Source organism: Puma concolor, chromosome A3 (genome assembly GCF_028749965.1).
Source record: "Puma concolor isolate L17-30 chromosome A3, mPumCon1.1.hap2, whole genome shotgun sequence".
Lineage (NCBI taxonomy): Eukaryota > Metazoa > Chordata > Mammalia > Carnivora > Felidae > Puma > Puma concolor.
Window position 1 is genome coordinate 61,997,468 of NC_141669.1, and position 22,879 is coordinate 62,020,346.

Genomic DNA, 22,879 nt, shown 5'->3' on the forward strand with positions numbered 1-22,879 from the left:
AGTATATGTGATTCTGAAATTCTAGATGGATATAAATCCTTTGTGACATTTTTACAGAATGTAAAAAGTTTCAATATACACAGAAAAATTTACAAAACATACACTTGCTGTAACATTGTACTTTTAATTTTGCTTTACATTTTTTAAAATGTTTATTTATTTTTGAGAGCGAGAGATAGAGTGTGAGCAGGGTAGGGGCAGAGAGAGAGAGAGAGAGAGAGAGAGAGAGAGAGAGAGAATCCAAAGCAGGCTCCAGGCTTTGAGTCAGCACAGAGCCCAACGTGGGACTCAAACCCACAAACTGGGAGATCATAACCTGAGCCAAAATTGGATGCTTAACTGACTGAGCCACCGAGGCGCCCCTGCTTTACATTTTTTAAGGAGTACTCTCACGTGAGACAGATGTAGCAGCTATGCCCCATGTTATTAGTGAGGAAACTGAAAAATACTGTGAGCTAAATCTTGCAGAAAGTTCATAGTGGTAACCAGACTAGCAAATAGATCTCCCAAAACCTAGATTTGTGGTCTTGTATTTATAACCTTTTAGGTTTTTATTTTTATATAAATGTAAATCTGATATTTTTCTTTACATCACAAGGAAATAGAACAAATTGGTTTGCAGTAGTTAATATATACAATGATATGAAGAAAAATAGAGACTTTTTATATTAATTTCAACCTGCAAAGAGTTAACAGTTTATCTTCAAAAAATGTCAACCAAGTTTAATATACTTTTATTTGTCCAGTAAAAGTAACTTCACAATCTATTCAAAATGAAATTTTAACTGAAGAACAATTTCTGTTCTTTTTTCCATCAAAGAAAGCAGAAGATAAAAGACAGCTATATTCAAGTAAACATATAATTATGACATGAAGATAGACTGAATCAAGTACCTACATAAAATGTTAAAACATGAAAATTTATAGTCCTCTTACCTTTTCCTTTCTAAACTGATAAAATACAATCAGAAAATTTTTTTAAATGAAATCTGTTTTCTTACTGTAACTTGTGATTTATTGTTCTGTTTAATTGAAAATGTTTTGGTTTCAGTTAGTAATTTCTGTAAAGTAGTACTCCTTAAATAAGTTTCTAAAAACAATAATAGATCTGTGAACATTACATTTAATCTCAACTAAAAAATTACACTAAAACTATCATGATAAAAAAGGCTACAAAATTTCTCTGCTTATTTTCCTAAATTCCTTTTACAAAATTCTAATTGAAAAGGAATTTTCAGAAACAAATAGTTACCAGATAACGTATATTGCAATTTAGCATACTTAACCAAAAAACAAATACCCTAAGAAAAGTGAAATTGTTTTTGTCATTCATTCTGTGCTATACTCTTCTCCCTAGGCACCTTTAATAGTCACAAATTCTATCCTTAATGCCTCAGCATTTCACCCCTACTTGACTTCTAGCAATCAATTTAGATGTTTCTTTAAAAAAAATTTTTTTAAATGTTTATTTTTGAGAGAGACAGAGAGAGCAGGGGTGGGGGGCAGAGAGAGAGGGGGATAGAGGATCTGAAGCAGGCTCTGCGCTGACAGCACAGAGACTGATGCAGGGCTTGAACTCATGAACTGTAAGATCATGACCTGAGCCAAAGCTGGACGCTTAACACACTGAGCAACCCAAGCACCCCCAATTTACATGTTTGAACACCAAATTTAATAATTTGCTTTATCAAAAATTGTTTCAAGGACAAAATCTCCATAAATTACTCTAACAAAACCAGAACCTCTAATTGTAGAACACAAATGGAAAATAATATGCAAGGAACTTTATCTCAACTTGAAGACTAAGTATCTCGGTGTTCGAAAAATAGGCTTAAGATAAATAAATTTTACTATCTTATTATTTTTTTCTGCACAGGGTCAATATTTGTATTTTAAATTATATGTTTAAATTATATGTTACTTATTATATTGTCATTTCAAAGGAGAGGCTCCCAAAAAGACTTTAGTAAAGTTCCATGCTATATATTTGTATATACGTATATATCTGGATCTTCTATGTTTTAGTGTGAACTGTTCTAGAATTATTTACAACATAAAGTCTGTAAGAAGATGAAAATACTAAATCAAAATCTTTATCAAATAGTCCCAGGCTTTCAGCAAGTATCTGTAAATGTATTTTTGTACACCTATATTCCTGAAAGTATTATTTTGTACTATGATCACAACGTTTAGGTTTTCCAGTTTTGTATGATTTTCCAATTTTATGGCTAAATATTCAGTGAAGTTTAACTGCATTTAAAGTCATTATTAAATATAAAACAAGTTGTATAGTATTATCATATGCTAAATGGCATTGCGTTTATAGTCTCAGTAGTAAAAACTAAACCTAACAGAATGTGTATCCAATGTGACACGTTTTCAATGTTTACAGAACAGCCTGAATATGGAATTTAAAAAGTAATTATACGAGGGAAAAGCAGAGAATCCATGAAAAGATATAAATCATTACCGCTGGAAATGATTATACTGTAATGTGTAAATTTGAAGGATTTGAGTCTTGGCTGGAGAAAAAGAAAGTAAATCCTTCATATATTCTGATTTATCCAGGATGAAAACTAGTCATATTGTAAAGGGATAAAACATTCCATGATCATCAGAAGAAATGGAAATAATCTGTAAGAAAGAGAATTTTCAGCCTTTTTTACTAGCAGGAAAAACTATAAGGGCTAAATATCACTCTAGAACCATGCTTCTAGTGACCTTTTCAAGACCTTTTCAAGATGAATTTTTAAAAATACAATAAAAGTTAAAAGTATTGTTAGTAGATAAAAATATATTACTGCCTAAAGCAAACCCAAGACTGCATATAACACAGATCAGAAAATTTTTATTATTCAGTTTAATTAAAGTTGTTAAAAAAAAATTAGCCTTTTGCCTGTTCTCATATTTGTGTGTTATCACTCGTTATCTGAGGATTCCAAATCAATTCCAAATCTCTAACTTTAAAAAGCATTAATGACCCCTACTGTAGCAAACAGTGTATTCTATAGTTCATCAAACTTACTCTTTCAATAAACACAGGATTTTATATAAGATGAAAATGACAGCAGTCTCCATAATCTTAAAATCTAGGTGAAACAAATACCCTCATGGTCTAAGAACTCGTAAAATGTAACCAGGTCACTAGACCAACATACTAGTGTACAACTTTAATAATTTCTAGCAGCAAAACACCTGGAATAGCCATTAACAAATGTGTTCATTGGATTGTAGATTAATTTCTTTGTAAGAAGTAATTTTTAAAAAGTATAGTTCAATTGCAGGCAAACATGAAAGTTATCAAAGATCTTGTTTATCTCCACCTTTCCCAGTGGAATCAGGTGCAACTGGAACCTTATTAGTCTCAACAAAAACAGATTCAAAGGCAGCTTCCTGTTCATCCAAAGAATCAGCAGCCGTGGCTCCTTTAATTAGTGTTGTGTTGGTAAAAGATTGTTGCTGCTTGGAAATTTTACTGGATTCCATTGCTTTTCTACCTCTTCTTTTACCAAGAATTTTGACATAATTAGCAGGTATAAGTCCTGTTGTTTGACCATCAAGACTAGCCAGAAGCCAACCACGCACTTTGGGTTGCTGTTCTGATGGAAGAAAAGACAGCCTTGTAATTATAACACATTTTGGAGTTCAACAAAATATTAATAATAAAATATTAAGATCTGTTACACTTACACAATAAAATACATAAACAAATACATATATTCAAAATCAAATGAGTAGGCTTAACAGTTCTAGAGTCCCTTCTTACAATTTATACTTTTTATTTTATACTTACTATATTTTCAGCCTTGAAGAACATGAAGTTTATTATTAGTTGGTCCATTCATAGAGTAAGGAGATTCAATTCTCCTAAAAGCTAAAACTAACATCACTGTCTTTCATATTTTTTTTCAATATATGAAATTTATCGTCAAATTGGTTTCCATACAACACCCAGTGCTCATCCCAAAAGATGCCCTCTTCAATACCCATAACCCACCCTCCCCTCCCTCCCACCCCCCGTCAACCTTCAGTTTGTTCTCAGTTTTTAAGAGTCTCTTATGCTTTGGCTCTCTCCCATGTCTTTCATATTTTAAACTGAAATTTAAGAAATGAATTTCTCAGTCCTTCTCAATAGAAGTTACAGGGAAGTATAGAAAATACATACTTTTATACAAGCCAAATTTCTTTACGTAACTTTTGGCCAAAATACAAAATTCATTCCATGTGATTGTGATGAATAATTCTGAAGATACTGAATGCTAACTTTAATCCAAGATAGGCAAAAACAAAGACCTCAGTTATCTCTAGGCACATGACAAAAAGGTAAGGCAGTACTCTAAGCTTAAAGTAGGAAAGATTTATTTAATATATTCAATTTTGTTTTTTGGTATTTTAAAGATTACTCATATCTTTAAAAAGCTGTTTAACTGTTAGGGTTTTAGGTCAACACTATAAGTTAGGCACAATGTAACATTTTTATGTTTAATACTCTACAATAGAGAATAAATAAAACACTTAAAATCAACCATGTCTGTGACTGATTTTGTTCTAAATGCTCAAATGTATTTTGGGCAAAGAAAGAAAACAAAGAAGCAAAGCTAAAGTGTTAAGAGGTATCATTAGTGGAAGAATAATATGAGATATAAAATTTTCCTGAAATACTATAATTGAAAGAAACCACACTTGATCTTCTTTATACTTTATTTAGATTAAAACTAATTATTTGTATGGGTCTAACAATAAATCTTAAAAAGAAATCACTCTTTTGTAATCCAAAATAGGAAAGTGCTATTTTCACTAGAAGAATAATATGAATCTAATACTTAGAAGCCTAGGTTTTGTGTATGAGGGATGAGGCAGAGATTTAGCAAATTTGATCCAAAATTTTCAATTATTTATACAATAAATTATGTGAACATGGAAGATATTTTTTCCCTATGTAATGACTAGAACTAATTAAAGGCTCAAGTTTCCATTAATAGATCACACGGAAAACAGCCAAAGTGGTTACACGTACAGGTTCTGAAGTCAGACAAACCTAGGTTCATAGTCCAGCTCCATCACACCTTAGCTTTGTGATCCCATTTAGTTATTCTGAGTCTCAGTTTTCTCATAAGTAAAACAAGGTCAGGATGATAATAGTACCTACATCACAGCATTATTATAAGAGTTAAATGAAAGATATATAGTGCCTTATCCTATAAAGGATAGCTGTTACTATTGTCACTAGTATTTTTACCAACTAAATGTTACTCTTCCTAGCAAACCTGAATCCCCACAAACACACAGAAATCTTTTTTTTTTTTGCAAATCCATAAAAATTCTGATCATCCTTACTGAGGAAAGCTAAGGGAAAAGGCCATTTTACCTGGAACCATTAAAAACTATTAGTGACCTGGTTCAAAAATAAACCTGTGATGTGTATAAATTCCTTGCTGAAGTTCTTTAATACTTCATGACAGTAATTCCTAAAATATTCATGTTGGGAGTTTCTGAAGTAAACTAGTCAAATAAAAAAGAAAGCAATACCAGTCCGAGCAATTAAAGACTGACAGGGATACTTATGTCACAGGAGAATTTCTTCGGGTTGTTAGATTTGTTACATGTAGTGTTAATCTCATGTTTTTGTGTGGGGATTAACAGAGTTTGGAATTCAAGTTTTGAGTTTATAAGTGATTATATACATAAACAGAATCTTTCCTTATCTCAGTGAAATACTATTGGAACAACCCTGTTGGGCATTTTTCTTCCACATCCCTGGATCTGGAAGGTCTAAACTGACACAAAAGAGAAATACTAGCAACTACTTCTGAGTTAACGAACAAGGACCAAGATCTTTTGTTGCAGTTTTTAATAGTACATTTACAAATTCAAAAAATTCATGGGTAATTCTAATTTATTCATGTTTTGTTACCTTTGAGAGCTAAGTTTAGCATATCACCAGCACGGAAAGAAATTTCTTCTTCGGACACAGCAGCAAAATCATATTCTGCTCTAGCAACTACATGGTCATCCTCACCACTTGCCCAGTTGGTGTTGTCTACAAACCAAATTAAGAATTAAAGTTAGGGTTAGTGTTAACTGGCTATGGTGTAAACTGTATAAATCTATTTGCCAAGAGAAAAGCACCACCCTCTGCCAAAGTAAATTCTATAATTAACACTATGCAAAATCCAAAAATATGCTCACTAGGATATATATTATGAACTTCCTCCTTTTTTTCAAGGTCAAAATTACAATTACCTGTATATTGTCTTATCCATCCCTGCCAGTAAGTTTTAGAAAGATAAGGGAATTATGTCCTATGCATACCTGTAGCCTCTACAGCATCAAGTTCAGTACCCTGTAAACAGTAGTCAGGCAATGTGTACTCTTACATTAAACAAACAATAAACTAATCAGTAAGCCTGTTTTTGCTATATATTCATTTTCCAGTTTTCAAGTTCTTAACTGAAAATATAATTGGATCAAAATATTAAATACAAATGAACACAAAGAACGTTAATTTAACAAATCTATTCTTGAAATTCGAGATTGTTATGTGGTTTTTGAACCTATTCTGTTACTCTTACCTGTGACTTCATCATTATGGGTAGACAGAAGTTTCCAGATGAGGTAAGGACCACCAAGGATAACAGCAAAGAACAAGAATATTGGCCAAGATTTGGCTGAATTAGCTGCTTTGTCCTCGGCACCAAGGCAAGCCACAGTTCCTTCACTTTCTGCCCACAGGTCCTCATTCTCAGAGCCTCTTCTTAAACCTATCATCCACTGTAACCGTCTGTAGAGATACCTTATAGTCCTAACTAATGCAAAAGCTGAAAAAACCTTTGTGAAATGTATTTTTAATCGGGAAAAGTGATTTGCTACATCCAATACAGCCCTGAAACTGTTATAGACAGCTGAAAAGGTAGCATCCATCATCATACTGACAGAGGCAAATGCATGCACAATACTTTCAATGGACTGAAATGCACCTCTGCTGCTTTCTTCAGCTTGCTGAACAAATCTGCTGGGTGGCAGATCATCTACACGGAGGCGGTTATAGCCCAACCCATTATATCCATAACTATAAGGGCTATAGCTTCCATAAAACGAATTTCCATAGGCACCATATCCTGAAGAAAATGAACTGTAAGCAGGTCTGAAAGTATTCACATTGCTGCTTCCTGTCTGCTGTGATGGCCTTGGAAGAATAGGTGGGGGCACTCTGGTAAGTGTTGGTTGTCCAGGTCTTGTCAATAAACTAGGACCCAAATCAGCAGATCTAAAAAAAAAAAAAAAAAAAAAAAAAGATTCAAAATAGTATCTTAAGCACATAATAAATTCAATTCAAAGTAACTATTAAACACCTCTTACATACCCAGTGTTAATGACAGATCTACTGAAGAGGTGGTAAGAATAAGGATTAGTCTCTAATACCTACATGCTTAGAATCTCAGTGTTAAAATGAACAAGATAAAAGAGCTGACTAAACTCTGCTATTTTCTTGTTTACTTGCTAGCATTATTAGCAGTATCTTCAACCTATTTTCTCAGAGTTAGTTACAACTAGGTATTTGTCCATCCTTGCCCCTAAATGGCACTATCTTAATCACTATAGTTTTATAATAGGTCTTAGCAGTATTCAATAAACACGTCCTCCTCCAATGTTCTTCATCTTCAAGAGTGTTTTAGCTTTTTTGACCCTTTGAATTTCCATATACATTTTAGAATCAGAGCTTTAAGTTCCACACCCTCTCCCTCAAAAAAACCCTATTGAGGGGTGCCTGGGTGGCTCAGTTAAATGGCTGATTCTTAGTTTCGGCTCAGTTCATGATCTCATGGTCTGTGAGTTCAAGTCACACTGACAGCGCAGAGCCTGCTTGGGATTCTCCCTCTTTCTCTGCCCCAAGTGTGTGTACTCTCTTTCTCTCTCTCTCTCAAAATAAATAAACATTTAAAAAAATACTTACAAAAAAACCCTATTGAGATTGTTTGGGATTACAATGAATCTGTAGGTTAATTTGAGATGAACCATATCTTTATAATATTTACAGTTTCAACCCACATTTATTAGGTTTTTGTTTTGTTTTGAGAGAGACACAGAGAGAGCACAAGTGTGCAGGAGAGGGAGAGGGGAGAAAGAAATTCTCAAGCAGGCTCTATGGAGGCCCAGATGTAGGGCTGGATCTCACAACCTCAGCTGAAATCAAGAAATCAAGAGTCAGACACTAAACCAACTGAACCAATCAGGTGGCCCTATTAGATCTTTTAAAGATTTTTCTGAATAATCGTTTTTAAAAATAACTTTAAGTTTCCATACTGTTTTATAGTTTCCTTGTGGCAGGTTTTCTTTAGATTTATTCCTGTATATTTGATATTTTTTGATGCTACTATAAACGGTGTCTTCTAAAATTTCACTTTGATACTGTTATGTAGAAATAATGGATTTTTTTTTTTTAATATGGTGCTTGTATCCAACAAACTTGTTTTTGATTCTTCTGGATTTTCAATTAAGGATTTGCAGTCATATTGTATGTGAATGATGGGTATATTTCCAATTCTTAGAGTTTTGATTATTAAGGAAGGTATTGCACCTAAGACATGTGTCCAATCTTGAATAGAAGTGATTAATAGGCATTCTTGTCTCATTTCTGATCTCAAAGGGAAATTTCTCAACATGTAACCATTATTATGTTTACTGTAGAGTTACTGTAAATTTAGTAACTTGTTTTCTATTTTTATTTGCTAAGAGTTTTTACCATGAACATTGAATTTATCAAATGATTTCTCAACATCTATCAAGATGATTATGATTTTAATTACAAATTCAATTTCTTTAGTATCATGCTACTTAAAATATGGTTTGTCGATCAGTGCTAATTTATGAGTCATACGCACTGACCTATAATGAGAAAAGTACAACAAATAAGACTGTTTAAGCAATCTGACATTGTTATATTTTTACTGTATTTTATAAAGGTATTAGGTATCAGCACAAATATTTTGAGAAGCATTGTTGTATAATTATAAGACTACTCCTTTTCTCTATTTAAAAACATTTTTTTTAATGTTTACTTTTGAAAGAGAGAGAGAGACTGGGAGACACAGAATCTGAAGCAGGCTCCAGACTCAGCGCTATCAGCACAGAGCTTGACATGGGGCTCGAACCCACAAACCATCAGCTCATGACCTGAGCTGTCAGACGCTTAACTGACTGAGCCACCCAGGCGCCCCTCATTTTCTCTATTTAAAAAAAATTTTTTTTTCAACGTTTATTTATTTTTGGGACAGAGAGAGACAGAGCATGAATGGGGGAGGGGCAGAGAGAGAGGGAGACACAGAATCGGAAACAGGCTCCAGGCTCTGAGCCATCAGCCCAGAGCCTGACGCGGGGCTCGAACTCCTGGACCGCAAGATGGTGACCTGGCTGAAGTCGGACGCTTAACCGACTGCGCCACCCAGGCACCCCTCTATTTTTAAATTATACCTTGCTTAATCCTCTAAATCTCTTCCCATCCTTTCTGCATTTTCTGCCCTTTTGTCTCTTTGTGCAAAAATATGTTGGATATTTTCTTCCTAATTATCCTTTAGGTCCTGCTATTCAAAAGGGCCAATACATCACAAAATAAGTATCTTGTACCATAATGTGAATTAATGAACTCTTTTTAAAAAAAATTTTTTAAGCTTATTTATTTATTTTTAAGAGAGAGAGTGTGTGTGAGTGGGGCAGGGGCAGATAGAGAGGGGGACAGAGGACCTGAAGCAGGCTCTGTACTGACAGCAGAGAGCCTGATGTGGGGCTCAAACTCACAAACTGTGAGATCATGATCTGAGCCAAAGGCAGATGCTTAACCAACTGAGCCACCCAGGTGCCTCTTTATCAATGAATTCTTAATGCCAACTGAACTAAATAGTGTGCTTAGTATTAATGTTGCTTTACATTCTGGCCAAAGTTTCATTATCTTTTTGTGGGCTGCTAATTTATAGTTTGAAAACAGCAGCCAGTCTTGGTAGCTACAGAACACACTTAGAATGTTGCTTTAAGTCACTATCTCTGTAGCAGTGTCTAAACTGTTGCTAAACCCAATGAGTTACTAAGTTTGGTTACTGCATTTTTGTTCTACATATTCCTTTTCCTTTTGATACTTTCCAATTATCTGCCAAAATTCCTTGTTTTCTTCTATTGCCTTCAACATATTAAACATTTTAAATTTATGTTAAAGTCTGTTCAGTAACTCCAATTTCTAGAGTCCCTTTGAAATCTGTTTTCTCATCTGTTGTTTCACTTAGTTTCAATTTATGTTATCTAATATCCTTCTGAGTCCTGCTACTTGATTTTGCTTATGCATGAGACATACATGAAGAATTGTGGCAAGAATTTGAGACTCTGGATGATGCTCTCTTCCTCTAGGTGTATTTCATTCTGGATACTATTTTCTGAACTATCCTCTAGTTTGCTTCAGGTAAACTAGCCTGTTAAAGCTATTATCAATCCATGATTGTCCCTAATCTAATTTCAGGGATTGAGATGATCTGAAGCTGGGTTCATGCTCCTGTAAGGGAGTGTCTGCTTCTTTTATACTCTCATATCTAGATAGATGTATCTTTTTAGGGTCATAACACAAGGTATGGGTAATTTATCAGCACTCTGTCTTGGAGGACTACTAGACTCTAACCATACTCCAAGAATCTGTCGAAGGTGCTCTTCAACTAGCTTCCCATCATCTAAACTGCTTCTTTTGGAATCAGCAGCAGCTTCTATGAGAATCTACTCTCACCTTTGTGGATTTCCATCTTTCTCTTTTTCCATCTTTTGGATCTGGGCTCCATAAATCTTTACCTTATTTATTCTATAATGCATTCAAGCAGATGTTTTTAAGCAGATGTTTTTATATTCTGCCTAGTTTTTCTATTTGTCCTTAATAGCGTTGTTTTTCCTTAAATTATTCTACTGTCATCAGAAGTCCTTCCCACAATTCTTTGTCCATCATCGTACAGTATCTTACATTTGTATACCTGTCTGCCTCTTCTACCAGGTGAGCTCCTCATAGGTGCAGGAGTTATCCTTGTTTCTCCATCACCTACTACAGTGCTTAGCATATAAAAGGTACTGATACAACCACTATGCTGAAGTCTCTTTTTAGTGAATATCTAAAACACATATATCACACAGATCATTAATACAGATTATTTTTTCTTTATATATCCTTCTTTTATAAGTTATGATGAATATGTTAGTTTAAAAATTGTAAGGAATTAAATGTAAATACTTAATAAAAAAAAGAAAGTTTCTTCCAACTCTTCTCTGGTTTTAATGCTATTTTTGGCATATACAAGTACATTCAGTGTCCACATTCCATCTGGCCTTCTGTTACAACCAGCAAAATTAGAAATCAACACACCTACAACTTATAACAAAAGATGTATATTCTGTGCTGAACATGCCAAAAATCTCACCAACCCAACTTATTTTGAAAAATTTCAAACAGAAAAAAAAGTTGAAAGTACAATGAATACCCTCATTCCTTCTATCTAGATTCAACAACTATTATTGTTTTGCCACATGAACTTTCTTTCTCTCACTGTCTAGTCTTTTAAAAATTCTTGAACCATTTGAAATTAACTTGCAGACTTGATACATTACTCCTAAATACCTCAACATGTTATTTCCTAAGAGCAAAGATATTTCAGACAAAACATAATGCCATTTTCACATCTCTAAAAATTAACAATTCCATATCATTATCCAATTAAAATTCAACACATATCCATTATCCTCAAGTGTCTTCAAACAGTTTTATTGAGATACCAGAGGTGTACAACTACCTACCTAAGTAATTCCAGAACATTTTTAGCATCCCAGTAAGAAATCCCACATTCATTAGCAGTCACTACCTATTTCCTGCTCTATTCCCTATCCTAGGCAATGACTAATCTAATTTCTGTTTCTATAGGTTTGTCTATTCTGGTGATTTCACATACAGTTAATTCTTGTTATTTGCGATAGTCATAGTCTATAAATTTGCTATGAACATCTAATTAACAAATAGAATCATTGTTCCTGGGGGAAACAATGCACTTCAGCATTATACTTAGAGGCCGTTTTAAAATAGCAAAATCAGGGGCGCCTGGGTGGCGCAGTCGGTTAAGCGTCTGACTTCAGCCAGGTCACGATCTCGCGGTCCGTGAGTTCGAGCCCCGCGTCAGGCTCTGGGCTGATGGCTCAGAGCCTGGAGCCTGTTTCCGATTCTGTGTCTCCCTCTCTCTCTGCCCCTCCCCCGTTCATGCTCTGTCTCTCTCTGTCCCCAAAATAAATAAACGTTGAAAAAAAAAAATTTAAAATAGCAAAATCACCAACAAAAATATGAAAAATGTGGCATCCATTTGGTTGTTAAAAGGACACCTGCTTTAAGCTTAAAGCTAAAACAAGAAGCAGGAGTGTTGCTTTGTTCAATCTCAGCTCATCTCATCTGAGATGACTCAAATCTTTTGCTACCCTATCCATGTCTGTGAATGATCATGAAAGTGTCATGAGCATTGATTTGGGGGTTACAATAAATTTTAGTGAGGAGAATTAGGAAATTTGGCATCTGCAAATAATGAGAATCTACTGTAAATGAATCATACAACATATAGTATTTTGTGACTGGCTACTTTTACTTAATGTAATATTTTGAAGTTTCATCCATATTGTAGCATTTATCAGTACTTTATTCCTGTTTCCTGCTGAGTTATATTTGTTTATGCATCAGTTGATAGATATAGTGTTGTTTCCACTTTTTGGCTTTTGTGACTAATGTTATCATAAACATTTATGTACAAATTTTTGTGTGGACATACGCTTTCATATCTCTTGGGTATATATACCTAGGCATGGAATTGGTGGATCATAGAGTAACTATGCTTAACCTTCTATGGCACTGCCAGATTGTCTTCCAAAGCAACTGTACCATTTTATATTCCTATCAGTAGTGCATGAGGGTTCCAATTTCTCCACATCTTTGCCAACACTTGTTATTATCTTTTTCATTATAGCCAACCTAGTGGGTATGAAGTGGTATCTCACTGTGATTTTGTTTTGCATGTCCCTGACAGTTAATGATGTTGAGTATCTTTTCATGTGCTTATTTGCCAGTTTTATTATTTTTTTAATGTTTATTTCTGAGAGAGAGATAGAGCATGAGTGGGGGAGGGGCAGAGAGAGAGGGAGACACAGAATCCGAAGCAGGCTCCAGGCTCCAAGCTGTCAGCACAGAGCCTGACGCAGGGCTCAAACTCACAAACCGTGAGATCATGACCTGAGCCAAAGTCGGTCGCTCAACCGACTGAGCCACCCAGGTGCCCCTTATTTGCCAGTTTTATTTTATTTTTTTTTTTTTTACAGAAGAGCCAAAGCTCTATTCTTTTTTTTTTTTTTAATTTTTTTTTTTTTCTTTTTCAACGTTTTTATTTATTTTTGGGACAGAGAGAGACAGAGCATGAACGGGGGAGGGGCAGAGAGAGAGGGAGACACAGAATCGGAAACAGGCTCCAGGCTCCGAGCCATCAGCCCAGAGCCTGACGCGGGGCTCGAACTCACGGACCGCGAGATCGTGACCTGGCTGAAGTCGGACGCTTAACCGACTGCGCCACCCAGGCGCCCCTTATTTGCCAGTTTTAAATCTTCTCTGGAGAAATGTGTATTTAGATATTTTGCCCATTTGAAAAATTACGGTACTTGCCTTTTTATCATTGAGTTTTAAGAGTCAAATGTCTTTTAGGTTGTTGTGGGTTTTTTTAACAAAAATTCAATTAAGGTTCACACACTGCATTTGGTTGTTTGTCTCCTCATTTCTTCTAAATTAGAATCATTCCATTTTTTGGAATGCCCTGGACTTTTTGAAGAGTCCAGCCAGTTTTCTTTTAGAATGTCTTACATTCTAAATCTGTGTTTTCCCAAAATGTTGTTTAAATATATCTCTATCCTCTACATTTCCAGTTAAATTAAACATTGCATCTAAAGGTTTAATTAGAATCATGTTAACATTTTTGGCAAGAATAATTCATGGGTTATGTTTACTTCATATTGTATCACATCACAAAAAGTAGAACCAAACTTTAAAAAGGGTCAGGTGACTAACAGTGTAGTTATTTCCTGGTTTTCATAAAGCAGCTCTGCTCTAAAGTAAGAGCAATAATAGATAAAACAAAAAGAACAAATAGGCATATCTAGATTTACATAACAGAAACCAAACAGAAATGTAAAATGATTGGAAGGGTGATGCTACAGGCCTACTCAATTCTGGGTTTGAAATCAGGTAGTGACAACCAGGACTTAGCCTTCTAGGAAGTAACAAGAACTAACAGTGCTCCTTTCTAATGGAAATAATTCACTGCTTGAAGCTGTGGCCTGGGATGCATCACTTTGGCTTCTAAAAAGAGATTATGAAACTTGCTGACAGTAGTTTTAAGATTTTTAGAAAGTTACAGCACTAAGAAGTGTAGGACTCTGACGAGGCCTCAAGACCAGGAAATGAAACAACTACTGACTCAGTGACTTCATCTTTGATATCCTTAATCTAAGCCACCATTTTTACACCTGATTCTTACATGGGAGGGTGCATGCTGAAGGAGCAGGGAGAGCCAATAGAAAACCTACTAGACACAGAGAGATAAATGGAAGGGAAAGGAGAGGAAACAACTCAAAAATGCCTATTCAAAACAAACATATCAAAAATGCCGTACACAAGAAGAAATAAAAACACTAAGAAACCAAACTAACAAAAATCAACAATTAGAATGAAAATTCATTCAAGGAAAAATAAGTTTCATGTAACAGCTCAACAAGGATTGCAAATATGTTTAAAAAAATTTTTTTAAACATTTATTTATTTTTGAGACAGAGAGAGACAGAGCATGAATGGGGGAAGGTCAGAGAGAGAGGGAGACACAGAATCCGAAACAGGCTCCAGGCTCTGAGCTGTCAGCACAGAGCCTGATGCGGGGCTCGAACTCACAGACCGCGAGATCATGACGTGAGCCGAAGTTGGACGTTTAACCGACTGAGCCACCCAGGCGCCCTGCAAATATGTTTAAAATAGACATCAATGAAGCAATGACATCTGTGAAATAAAAATTGAAATGAAATAAAAACATGTAAATATGAAGAAAACTCCATTACAAAGCTTAGACATGATGCTCACAGCCACAGGGATTATCTTGCAACTATGAGGCAAAAAGAAAATTAGTTGTAGACTAAGGAACACAGTGAAAATATAGATAGAACTTGGGGAATTCCACTTCAAGCAATGGCATTCTAGGTAATCAGACTAATCCTGCCACTAAAAAAAAAAAAGTAGAAAAGCTAAAAACATACAACATTACCTGTTTAAAACATGAAAGAACAAGGTACTGAAGAATTTAAAATAACTGAAACTATGAACTTAATGATTGGTTCAGTACCAGATTGGACATTTTGAAAGAAAAACATCAGTGAACTACAAGAGAATTCTGAAGAAAATACCCAGAATGAAGTATGAGTAACAAAAGAATATATACAAAAAGGAGTATAAGGTATGGGCTGTACAGTGAAATACAGAGCATATATGCTGTTGGAGTCAAAGGGGTGAAAAGATGATGGGCCGAAGGAATATTTGAAGAGATAATGGCTGAAACTTTTCTGAAATTAATGAAAGACATCAAATCAGATTCAAGTATCTCTATGAATCCCACCCAAAATAACACAAACGAAACCGTTTACCTTGAGGCCCAACAAAGTATAATCGCCGAAAACCAAAAACAAAGAGGAAAATCTTTAAAGCACTGGAGGAAAAAAAGAGATTCCTTTCAAAGAAGAAAGACTAATACAGAAATGGCCCAAACTCTCAGAAAGCTTACAGAAAAAAATTTAAAAAGGGAGCCAGGAAAAACGTAGGTTCCTAATGACAATGTTGAGTTAGGAGATCTCTAGACTTTTTGTTAACTAAACAAGAAATGTCTTTATAGTCCAAAACTCAGTAAGTCACATATTATTACTTGTAGTGGAAACTATTCCTGATACAACGTTTAATAGGAGTCCCCTAGAAGAAGAGATGGGAAAGAATATTTCTTCAACAATAGAGATGTAATTAGTGAAAAATTTCCTGAATTAAAAGAAAGATTGATGGCACAAAAACAGACCCATAGACCAATGGAATAGAATAGAAACCCCAGAACTAGACCCACAAACGTATGGCCAACTCATCTTTGACAAAGCAGGAAAGAACATCCAATGGAAAAAAGACAGTCTCTTTAACAAATGGTGCTGGGAGAACTGGACAGCAACATGCAGAAGGATGAAACTAGACCATTTTCTCACACCATTCACAAAAACAAACTCAAAATGGATAAAGGACCTGAATATGAGACAGGAAACCATCAAAAACCCTAGAGGAAAAAGCAGGAAAAAACCTCTCTGACCTCAGCTGCAGCAATTTCTTACTTGACACATCCCCAAAGGCAAGGGAATTAAAAGCAAAAATGAACTACTGAGACCTCACGAAGATAAAAAGCTTCTGCACAGCAAAGGAAACAATCAACAAAACTAAAAGGCAACCTACAGAATGGGAAAAGGTATTTGCAAATGACATATCGGACAAAGGGCTAGTATCCAAAATCTATAAAGAGCTCACCAAACTCCACACCCAAAAAACAAATAACCCAGTGAAGAAATGGACAGAAAACATGAATAGATACTTCTCTAAAGAAGACATCCGGATGGCCAACAGGCACATGAAAAGATGCTCAATGTCGGTCCTCATCAGGGAAATACAAATCAAAACCACACTCAGATATCACCTCACGCCAGTCAGAGTGGCCAAAATGAACAAATCAGGAGACTATGATGCTGGAGAGGATGTGGAGAAACAGGAACCCTCTTGCACTGTTGGTGGGAATGCAAACTGGTGCAGCCACTCTGGAAAACAATGTGGAGGTTCCTCAAAAAATTAAAAATAGACCTACTCTATGACCCAGCAGTATCACTGCTAGGAATTTACCCAAGGGATATAGGAGTACTGATGCATAGGGGCACTTGTACCCCAATGTTTACAGCAGCACTTTCAACAATAGCCAAATTATGGAAAGAGCCTAAATGTCCATCAACTGACGAATGGATAAAGAAATTGTGGTTTATATACACAATGGAATACTACATGGCAATGAGAAAGAATGAAATATGGCCTTTTGTAGCAACATGGATGAAAGTGGAGAGTGTTATGCTAAGTGAAATAAGTCATACAGACAAAGACAGATACCATATGTTTTCACTCTTATGTGGATCCTGAGAAACTTAACAGAAGTCCATGGGGGAGGGGAAGAAAAAAAAAAAAGAGGTTAGAGAGGGAGAGAGCCAAAGCGTAAGAGACTCTTAAAAACTGAGAACTGAGGGCTGATGGGGGGAGGGAGGGTGGGTGATGGGTATTGAGGAGGGCACCTTTTGGGATGAGCACTGGGTGTTGTACGGAAACCAATTTGACAATAAACTTCATATATTGAAAAAAAATAAAATAAAAAGAAAGAAAAGAAAAAAATAAAAAGATTGAATCCTTACGGTGAAGGATTATGAGTGAGCATGAACACTGCAGCTACTGAGCAGGAGGAAAAAATATACGTCTGTATATTCATACCTGAACAGAGCATAATAAAGTTGCAGAGGACCAAGGTATCAGGTAAAATCTTAAAGACTACTAAGGAAAAAATAATCTACCTATAAAGGAATAAAAATAAGACTCAAAAGAAAAATTTCTGTACCTATGCAACCTGGAAATAAAGCTAAAAAAGGATAGTGCAAAGAAAGAAAATTACAGGCTAATTTCACCTAGAAATATACATGCAAATATCTTAAAATATTAGAACAGAATTCAGCATTGTATTTTGCAAACAATCACAATTAAGCAGTTCATCCAGAAATTTAAGGATTGATTAAATTAGAAAGTTAATTGATGTAAATAAATCACATTTCAAATTTTAAAAAATACATACGATTATCTCAACAAATTCTTAGAAGTCATTCATAATATTTAATACTCCTTCATAATAAAAATCTGAGCAAGGAGATGGAAGTTCAAAAGGAGAACTATCAAAACCAAAAAGCAAATATCAAACTTAATAGTGAGACTTGAGAAGCATTCCAAAGAAAGTCAAGAGCAATACAAGATTGTTGGTTATCTATGCTGGCTTATTTGTAAATGACAGGACTGCAACATGGAACAAAGAGAATTTCAACCAAACCACCAGAACCAATTAAGTCTGAATTATGCTGGATATAAAAGATGGAAAAGTACTTCATGGAGACAGTCACAAAACACAATTGGAGGCAAAAAGTCCATATTTTCATAAAATACAAAGCTTCAATAAAAATCACAGTAAGTCTTTTTATAATGGCTAAATGTAACAAAGGCAATTATGAAGAACAGCAATGTGGAGAGGTAACTGACATACCGGATATCAAAACTTATTAAAAACTGTGGTGGTTAGAAAGACCAATAGAATCCCAAACAGAACCACGCATTTAGGAAAACTGAATGTGATGACATTATAAACTAGCACAGAATATATAAATTAATGGTACTGGGACAGTTATCCACATGGGAAAAAAAAAACTAGATTACCTATTTCGCATTGATTTTGTACAACAAAGTCAGTTCTAGGTGGATTAAAAATATGAATGTGAAATGCAGAACATGTAAAAAAATATATATAGAGGGGGTGCCTGGGTGGCTAAATCAGTTAAGGGTCAGTCTCTTGATTTTGGCTCACATCATCATCTTGTTGTCTGTGAGATCCACGCCCCCACCTCCAGACACCCTCCCCCAGTGCTCTGTGTTGACAGTGTGGAGCCTGCGTGGGATTCTCTGGCTGTGTTTCTCTCCCTCTCAAAATGAATAAGCTTAAAAAAAAAAGAGAAAAAAAGAAAAAGAAAATAGAGAAAAATTTTCTTGATCTAAGACAGGAAGGGTTTCTTAGCCAAGACACAAAAAACACAAACAATAAAATATGAAAATTTTGGCTATATTGAAATTAAAAAGTATCTGTACAACAAAAATGAACACAAATATAAAGCAAAAAGACAAGCCACAGCCTGAAAGATATTAAAAACAAACAGAATTAGTATAGAATTAGAATAAAGGACTCTTAACAAGTTAAGAAGCAAACATATAGCCAATTAAAAAGTGAGCCAAAGATATCAACAGAAAAATCTCAAATGTCTAATTAACTTTCAAAAAGACAATCTTATTACTAATCAGAGAAGTGCAAATTAAAGATGAAAATATCATTTCACATCCATTAGATTAGCAAATACAGAACTAAAAAATAACATCATCAAGTGTTTGAAAGAATGTAGAGAAACAGAATACCCTGCTAGTGAAAATGTAAAATCTGGTATAAAACCACTTTGGGAAGCAACTTGGCAACAGTTAGTACTTAAACATAAGCATACCCTCTACCAAGCAATTCTATTCCCAATAACATTATTAGAAAGCCTCTTGGAAATGTGGACAAGGAGAAAGGCACACGAATGGTCACTGCAGTTTTTAATATATAATACTTTAATACAACAGAATAGTTTGTTTTTATATAATAGAATATCCTATGGCAATTAAAATGGACTACAGCTATACGTATGAACAAGATAAATCTCAAAATCAATAATATTTAAGGGAAAAACATTTTGCAAAATGATACACACACATATGATTTGAAGTTTAAAAACATAGTGAATACTGTACACACACATATATATAACATATAAACCTAGGTACTAAAGTATCAAATAAAGTATGAAAACACAATTGGGTACATTAAACACCAAATAGGGACAGTAGTTACAGGAGGAAAGAAGAAAGAGAGGCTTAACCATTTCTGTAATTTTTATTTTTTTTAAAAATATGAAAAAATGAGGCAAATCTGGAAAAATGTTAACATTTCTTAAAGCTAGGAGTGAATACACAAGTATTCATTATCTTACTCTCTACTGGTCTCTACGTGTTTAAAATTCACAATGAGAAAACGTGGGAAAATGGTTAATTTTACATAAACAGAACTTTAACAGGATGTCAGGTATAAAATCTGTCTTCCAAATAGCTGTCCAAACTTTTTTTAAAAGTCAAATCGCTCATAAAAAAGGTAGCAGAAAGTGTCGCCTCATCTTAACAGTATAATTACGGCTCATTATTTGTTATGTATCTGTCATTATTAAATTAAGTTGCTAATATGTTCAAGCATCGTGACGTTTAAATAAGGATTACAAGATTTTAGAACACAGTAGAAATACATTCCACTATACTGGGGATTTTTAGGTGTTAGGTAAACCTACTGTATGATAGGTGATGACATCCGAATGTCACCACTTAAATTTGGATGTCCAGATCCACCCAACACGAAACAGACAAGGCTGTGAAACTCTTCTCTCGTTCTATTTTAACTTTTTATCCATTTAACACTGATTAAAAACAAATACAAAACACACAGGGCTTAGAAAAATGACACACTATTTTGCACACAAAGGCCATCCATAGGCCTTGGATTTAGAACTCCGCTTAGAAGTTGCTTCTCCAAACCTTTATCCAAAACGTTGCTGAGTTATGCTAGAAAACAACTCAAAGTTGTATAGGCTTGGGTTCCAGTTGCGTAAAAGCGACCTTTTGGGCTTTCACCAACTTAACGAGAGGTTGTTAAAAGCTTTGGAGAGACTTTGTTCCCAGTCGAGCCGGGGCTGGGCAAGTGCCAGCCACTCTCATCTGCGGAAGACCGAAAAGTCTAACGCTTTAAAGGGGGGTCTAGCAGTTTTGTCACGGCGTCCCGCTAACAGCAAGGGGCTGGAAGCCGCCCCCTTTCTTCCAAGCACCGGGACCCAGTGAGGCGCCCAGAGGCTCCCTGGACAGTGTCCCTACCAAGAGCCGTCAAGTCAGAAACAGCTGTTTGACATCGAAATTCCCCACACTGGCGCCCTGTCCCCACCTTGATACCCTCACCGTTGGGGTTTGGTTGAGGGGGGGGAGGGGACAACTCAGCCCAACAACGGCCTCAACCGTCTCCTGCCAAGTTCCCGCTCCAGCCCGCCAAACCCGCGGTCTGAAGAATCCCACACTTACTGGAAAGTGGGGCCGGGTCCTGGTCCTGGCCCGGCCCCCGGAATTCGGCGGGTCTCCCAGGGTTTCGGGGGAGGCGGCGGCTGGGAAGCCATCTCCTCCGCCTCCGCTCACTCCTGGTCCGCGCTGGGACGCTCCAGGCCCGGGTACACTAGTACCTCGCGCGCCAGGCGCAACGGGCAGAATACCGAGCCCTCCACCCCGCCCACCCCTGCAGTCAGGACGTCGCTTGTGGTGCTTTGCTGGCTGGGACTTGAGGATAGGAAGATGCGGCTAATCCACGGGGGTGGGGAACACTCTCTTTATTTGCTTAAGCAAGAATTTCCATTCTAAACCTGAGGCTAAGGGCTCATCGATATTTCTAACAGCGACTACAACTTCCTAGACGTCGGAGTCCACGGAGGCTTCTCTGGGACTAGTCTGGCTCTGGCGGGGTGTTGGGTCCCACCGACTCCTACCCCAGAAGGGGTGGGGATGGGGTGAAGGGTTGGGGCGGTGCACTAGGCAATTTTTCTGGTTTCCCTACAAACGAGAAGGGGAGAGAGTTCATTCAGGCCCTGCGAGAGGACCTGGTACTTTCGTTCTAAAGCTCTCGTTTCCTCGGGGAACAGAATTGCTACACGCAGTAGGTGCGTTGTCTTTAGTCTTCCCCGTTCCCTCTGGGAGCCGGAAGGGGTTAAACCTTAGGCTCCGGCGTCGCGGGAGAAGGTGAGGCTGGAAGGTCCGAGGGGTGGGAGTGCGGCTTGGGCGCTGGAGAGGTTTGGATGGAGGGGGTCGTTTCCTTTCTGCTGGAGCGACCTTGTTAGCAAGGAGGGGTGAGTGGGAAGTTTCTTGGACCTGACTGAAGGGGGTAAGGGCTTGCTTGGCCGAAGGAGAGACTCGAGGTTAGATCTTGGATGAATTTCCGAGACTAGAGTACATTCTGCAGCTGAGTGTAACGGTAGCGCAATGAAGTTCTGAAAATCCACTTCTTCCCACCCCCATGAGACGAATGACACCCTTCTCTGTGGAAATGAGTATTAAAAGATCACGGGATGTGAGACTCAGTCTGGCCATTTTGGTGTTTTTTCACTCGCCCTTGCCCCTTCTCTGTTTGCAACGAATGGTTGCAGTTGTCGTCCAAGAGGTGAAAATAAAGTCCATCGTCCTCTCCAGGTATCATTGTTTTGTGGAGAAGGGACCCCGAAACCCGTAGGGACGCTGACACGTGGGAGGACGTTCTGTTGCAATGACTTGTTCCGATTCTGTCTGTAAAACAAGCGAAAAGCAAAAAAAAAAAAAAAAAAAAAAAAAAAAAAAAAAAAAAATCTTAAAGGCAACCAACAATGAAAACCTTACAGTATAGGATACATTTCTCAGGGCTTGCTTTCAAAGATAATAAACCTTATATGAAACAACTTATTTCTGATGTCTTATGAAATCCTTTCAGTGCTGTACATCAAAATAAAACAACCAACCTTAAGGCATAACGCATTTCCTCCTTTTAATGTTAACATGCCAACTTGCTTGAGAAGTTGCTAGATTGTTGCTAAATGAAAATCATCTTGAGAGGGTTTGGAAGACTGCTCCATTAGTAACACATAAACGCCAAAGAGAGGGTTTTGTTTTCTCTTTTAAGACCTTCAAATTACGTGGGGCAGGAGGTTTCCTAATTCTGGAACAGGTTTGGGAACTTCTCAGAGCCAAAAGATTGTAATGTGTTATGTATTGACTTTGCATGCTACTTTTAAGTGTGCTTATTGGAGAAATAAACAGTCTTTGAGCCAAAGGAAAGAAAGCATCCCC

The 22,879-nt window shown here is 36.4% G+C and overlaps 2 protein-coding genes across 4 annotated transcripts in view; one reads left to right on the plus strand and one right to left on the minus strand.

Annotated features, from left to right (window-relative positions):
* Positions 1-718: 718 nt before the first annotated feature.
* On the minus strand, positions 719-21,258 carry PEX13 (peroxisomal biogenesis factor 13). Its single transcript, XM_025932308.2, has 4 exons — positions 21,098-21,258; positions 6,573-7,267; positions 5,915-6,040; positions 719-3,599 (listed from the first exon to the last, which is right to left on the minus strand). The coding sequence occupies exons 1-4, from the start codon at positions 21,187-21,189 to the stop codon at positions 3,301-3,303; spliced, it is 1,212 nt and encodes a 403-aa protein (XP_025788093.1). The 5' UTR covers positions 21,190-21,258; the 3' UTR covers positions 719-3,300.
* A 365-nt stretch (positions 21,259-21,623) lies between these two features.
* The window catches only part of PUS10 (pseudouridine synthase 10), a 71,596-nt gene continuing 70,340 nt past the window's right edge, over positions 21,624-22,879 (plus strand). For 2 of the 3 annotated variants that reach the window (XR_015249201.1, XM_025932315.2), the window contains exon 1: positions 21,678-21,802. The gene's annotated coding sequence lies outside the window, so the exon portion shown is untranslated. Of the gene's footprint in view, positions 21,803-22,879 lie in introns of all 3 variants that reach the window. The other variant, XM_086701038.1, reaches the window with a different exon arrangement.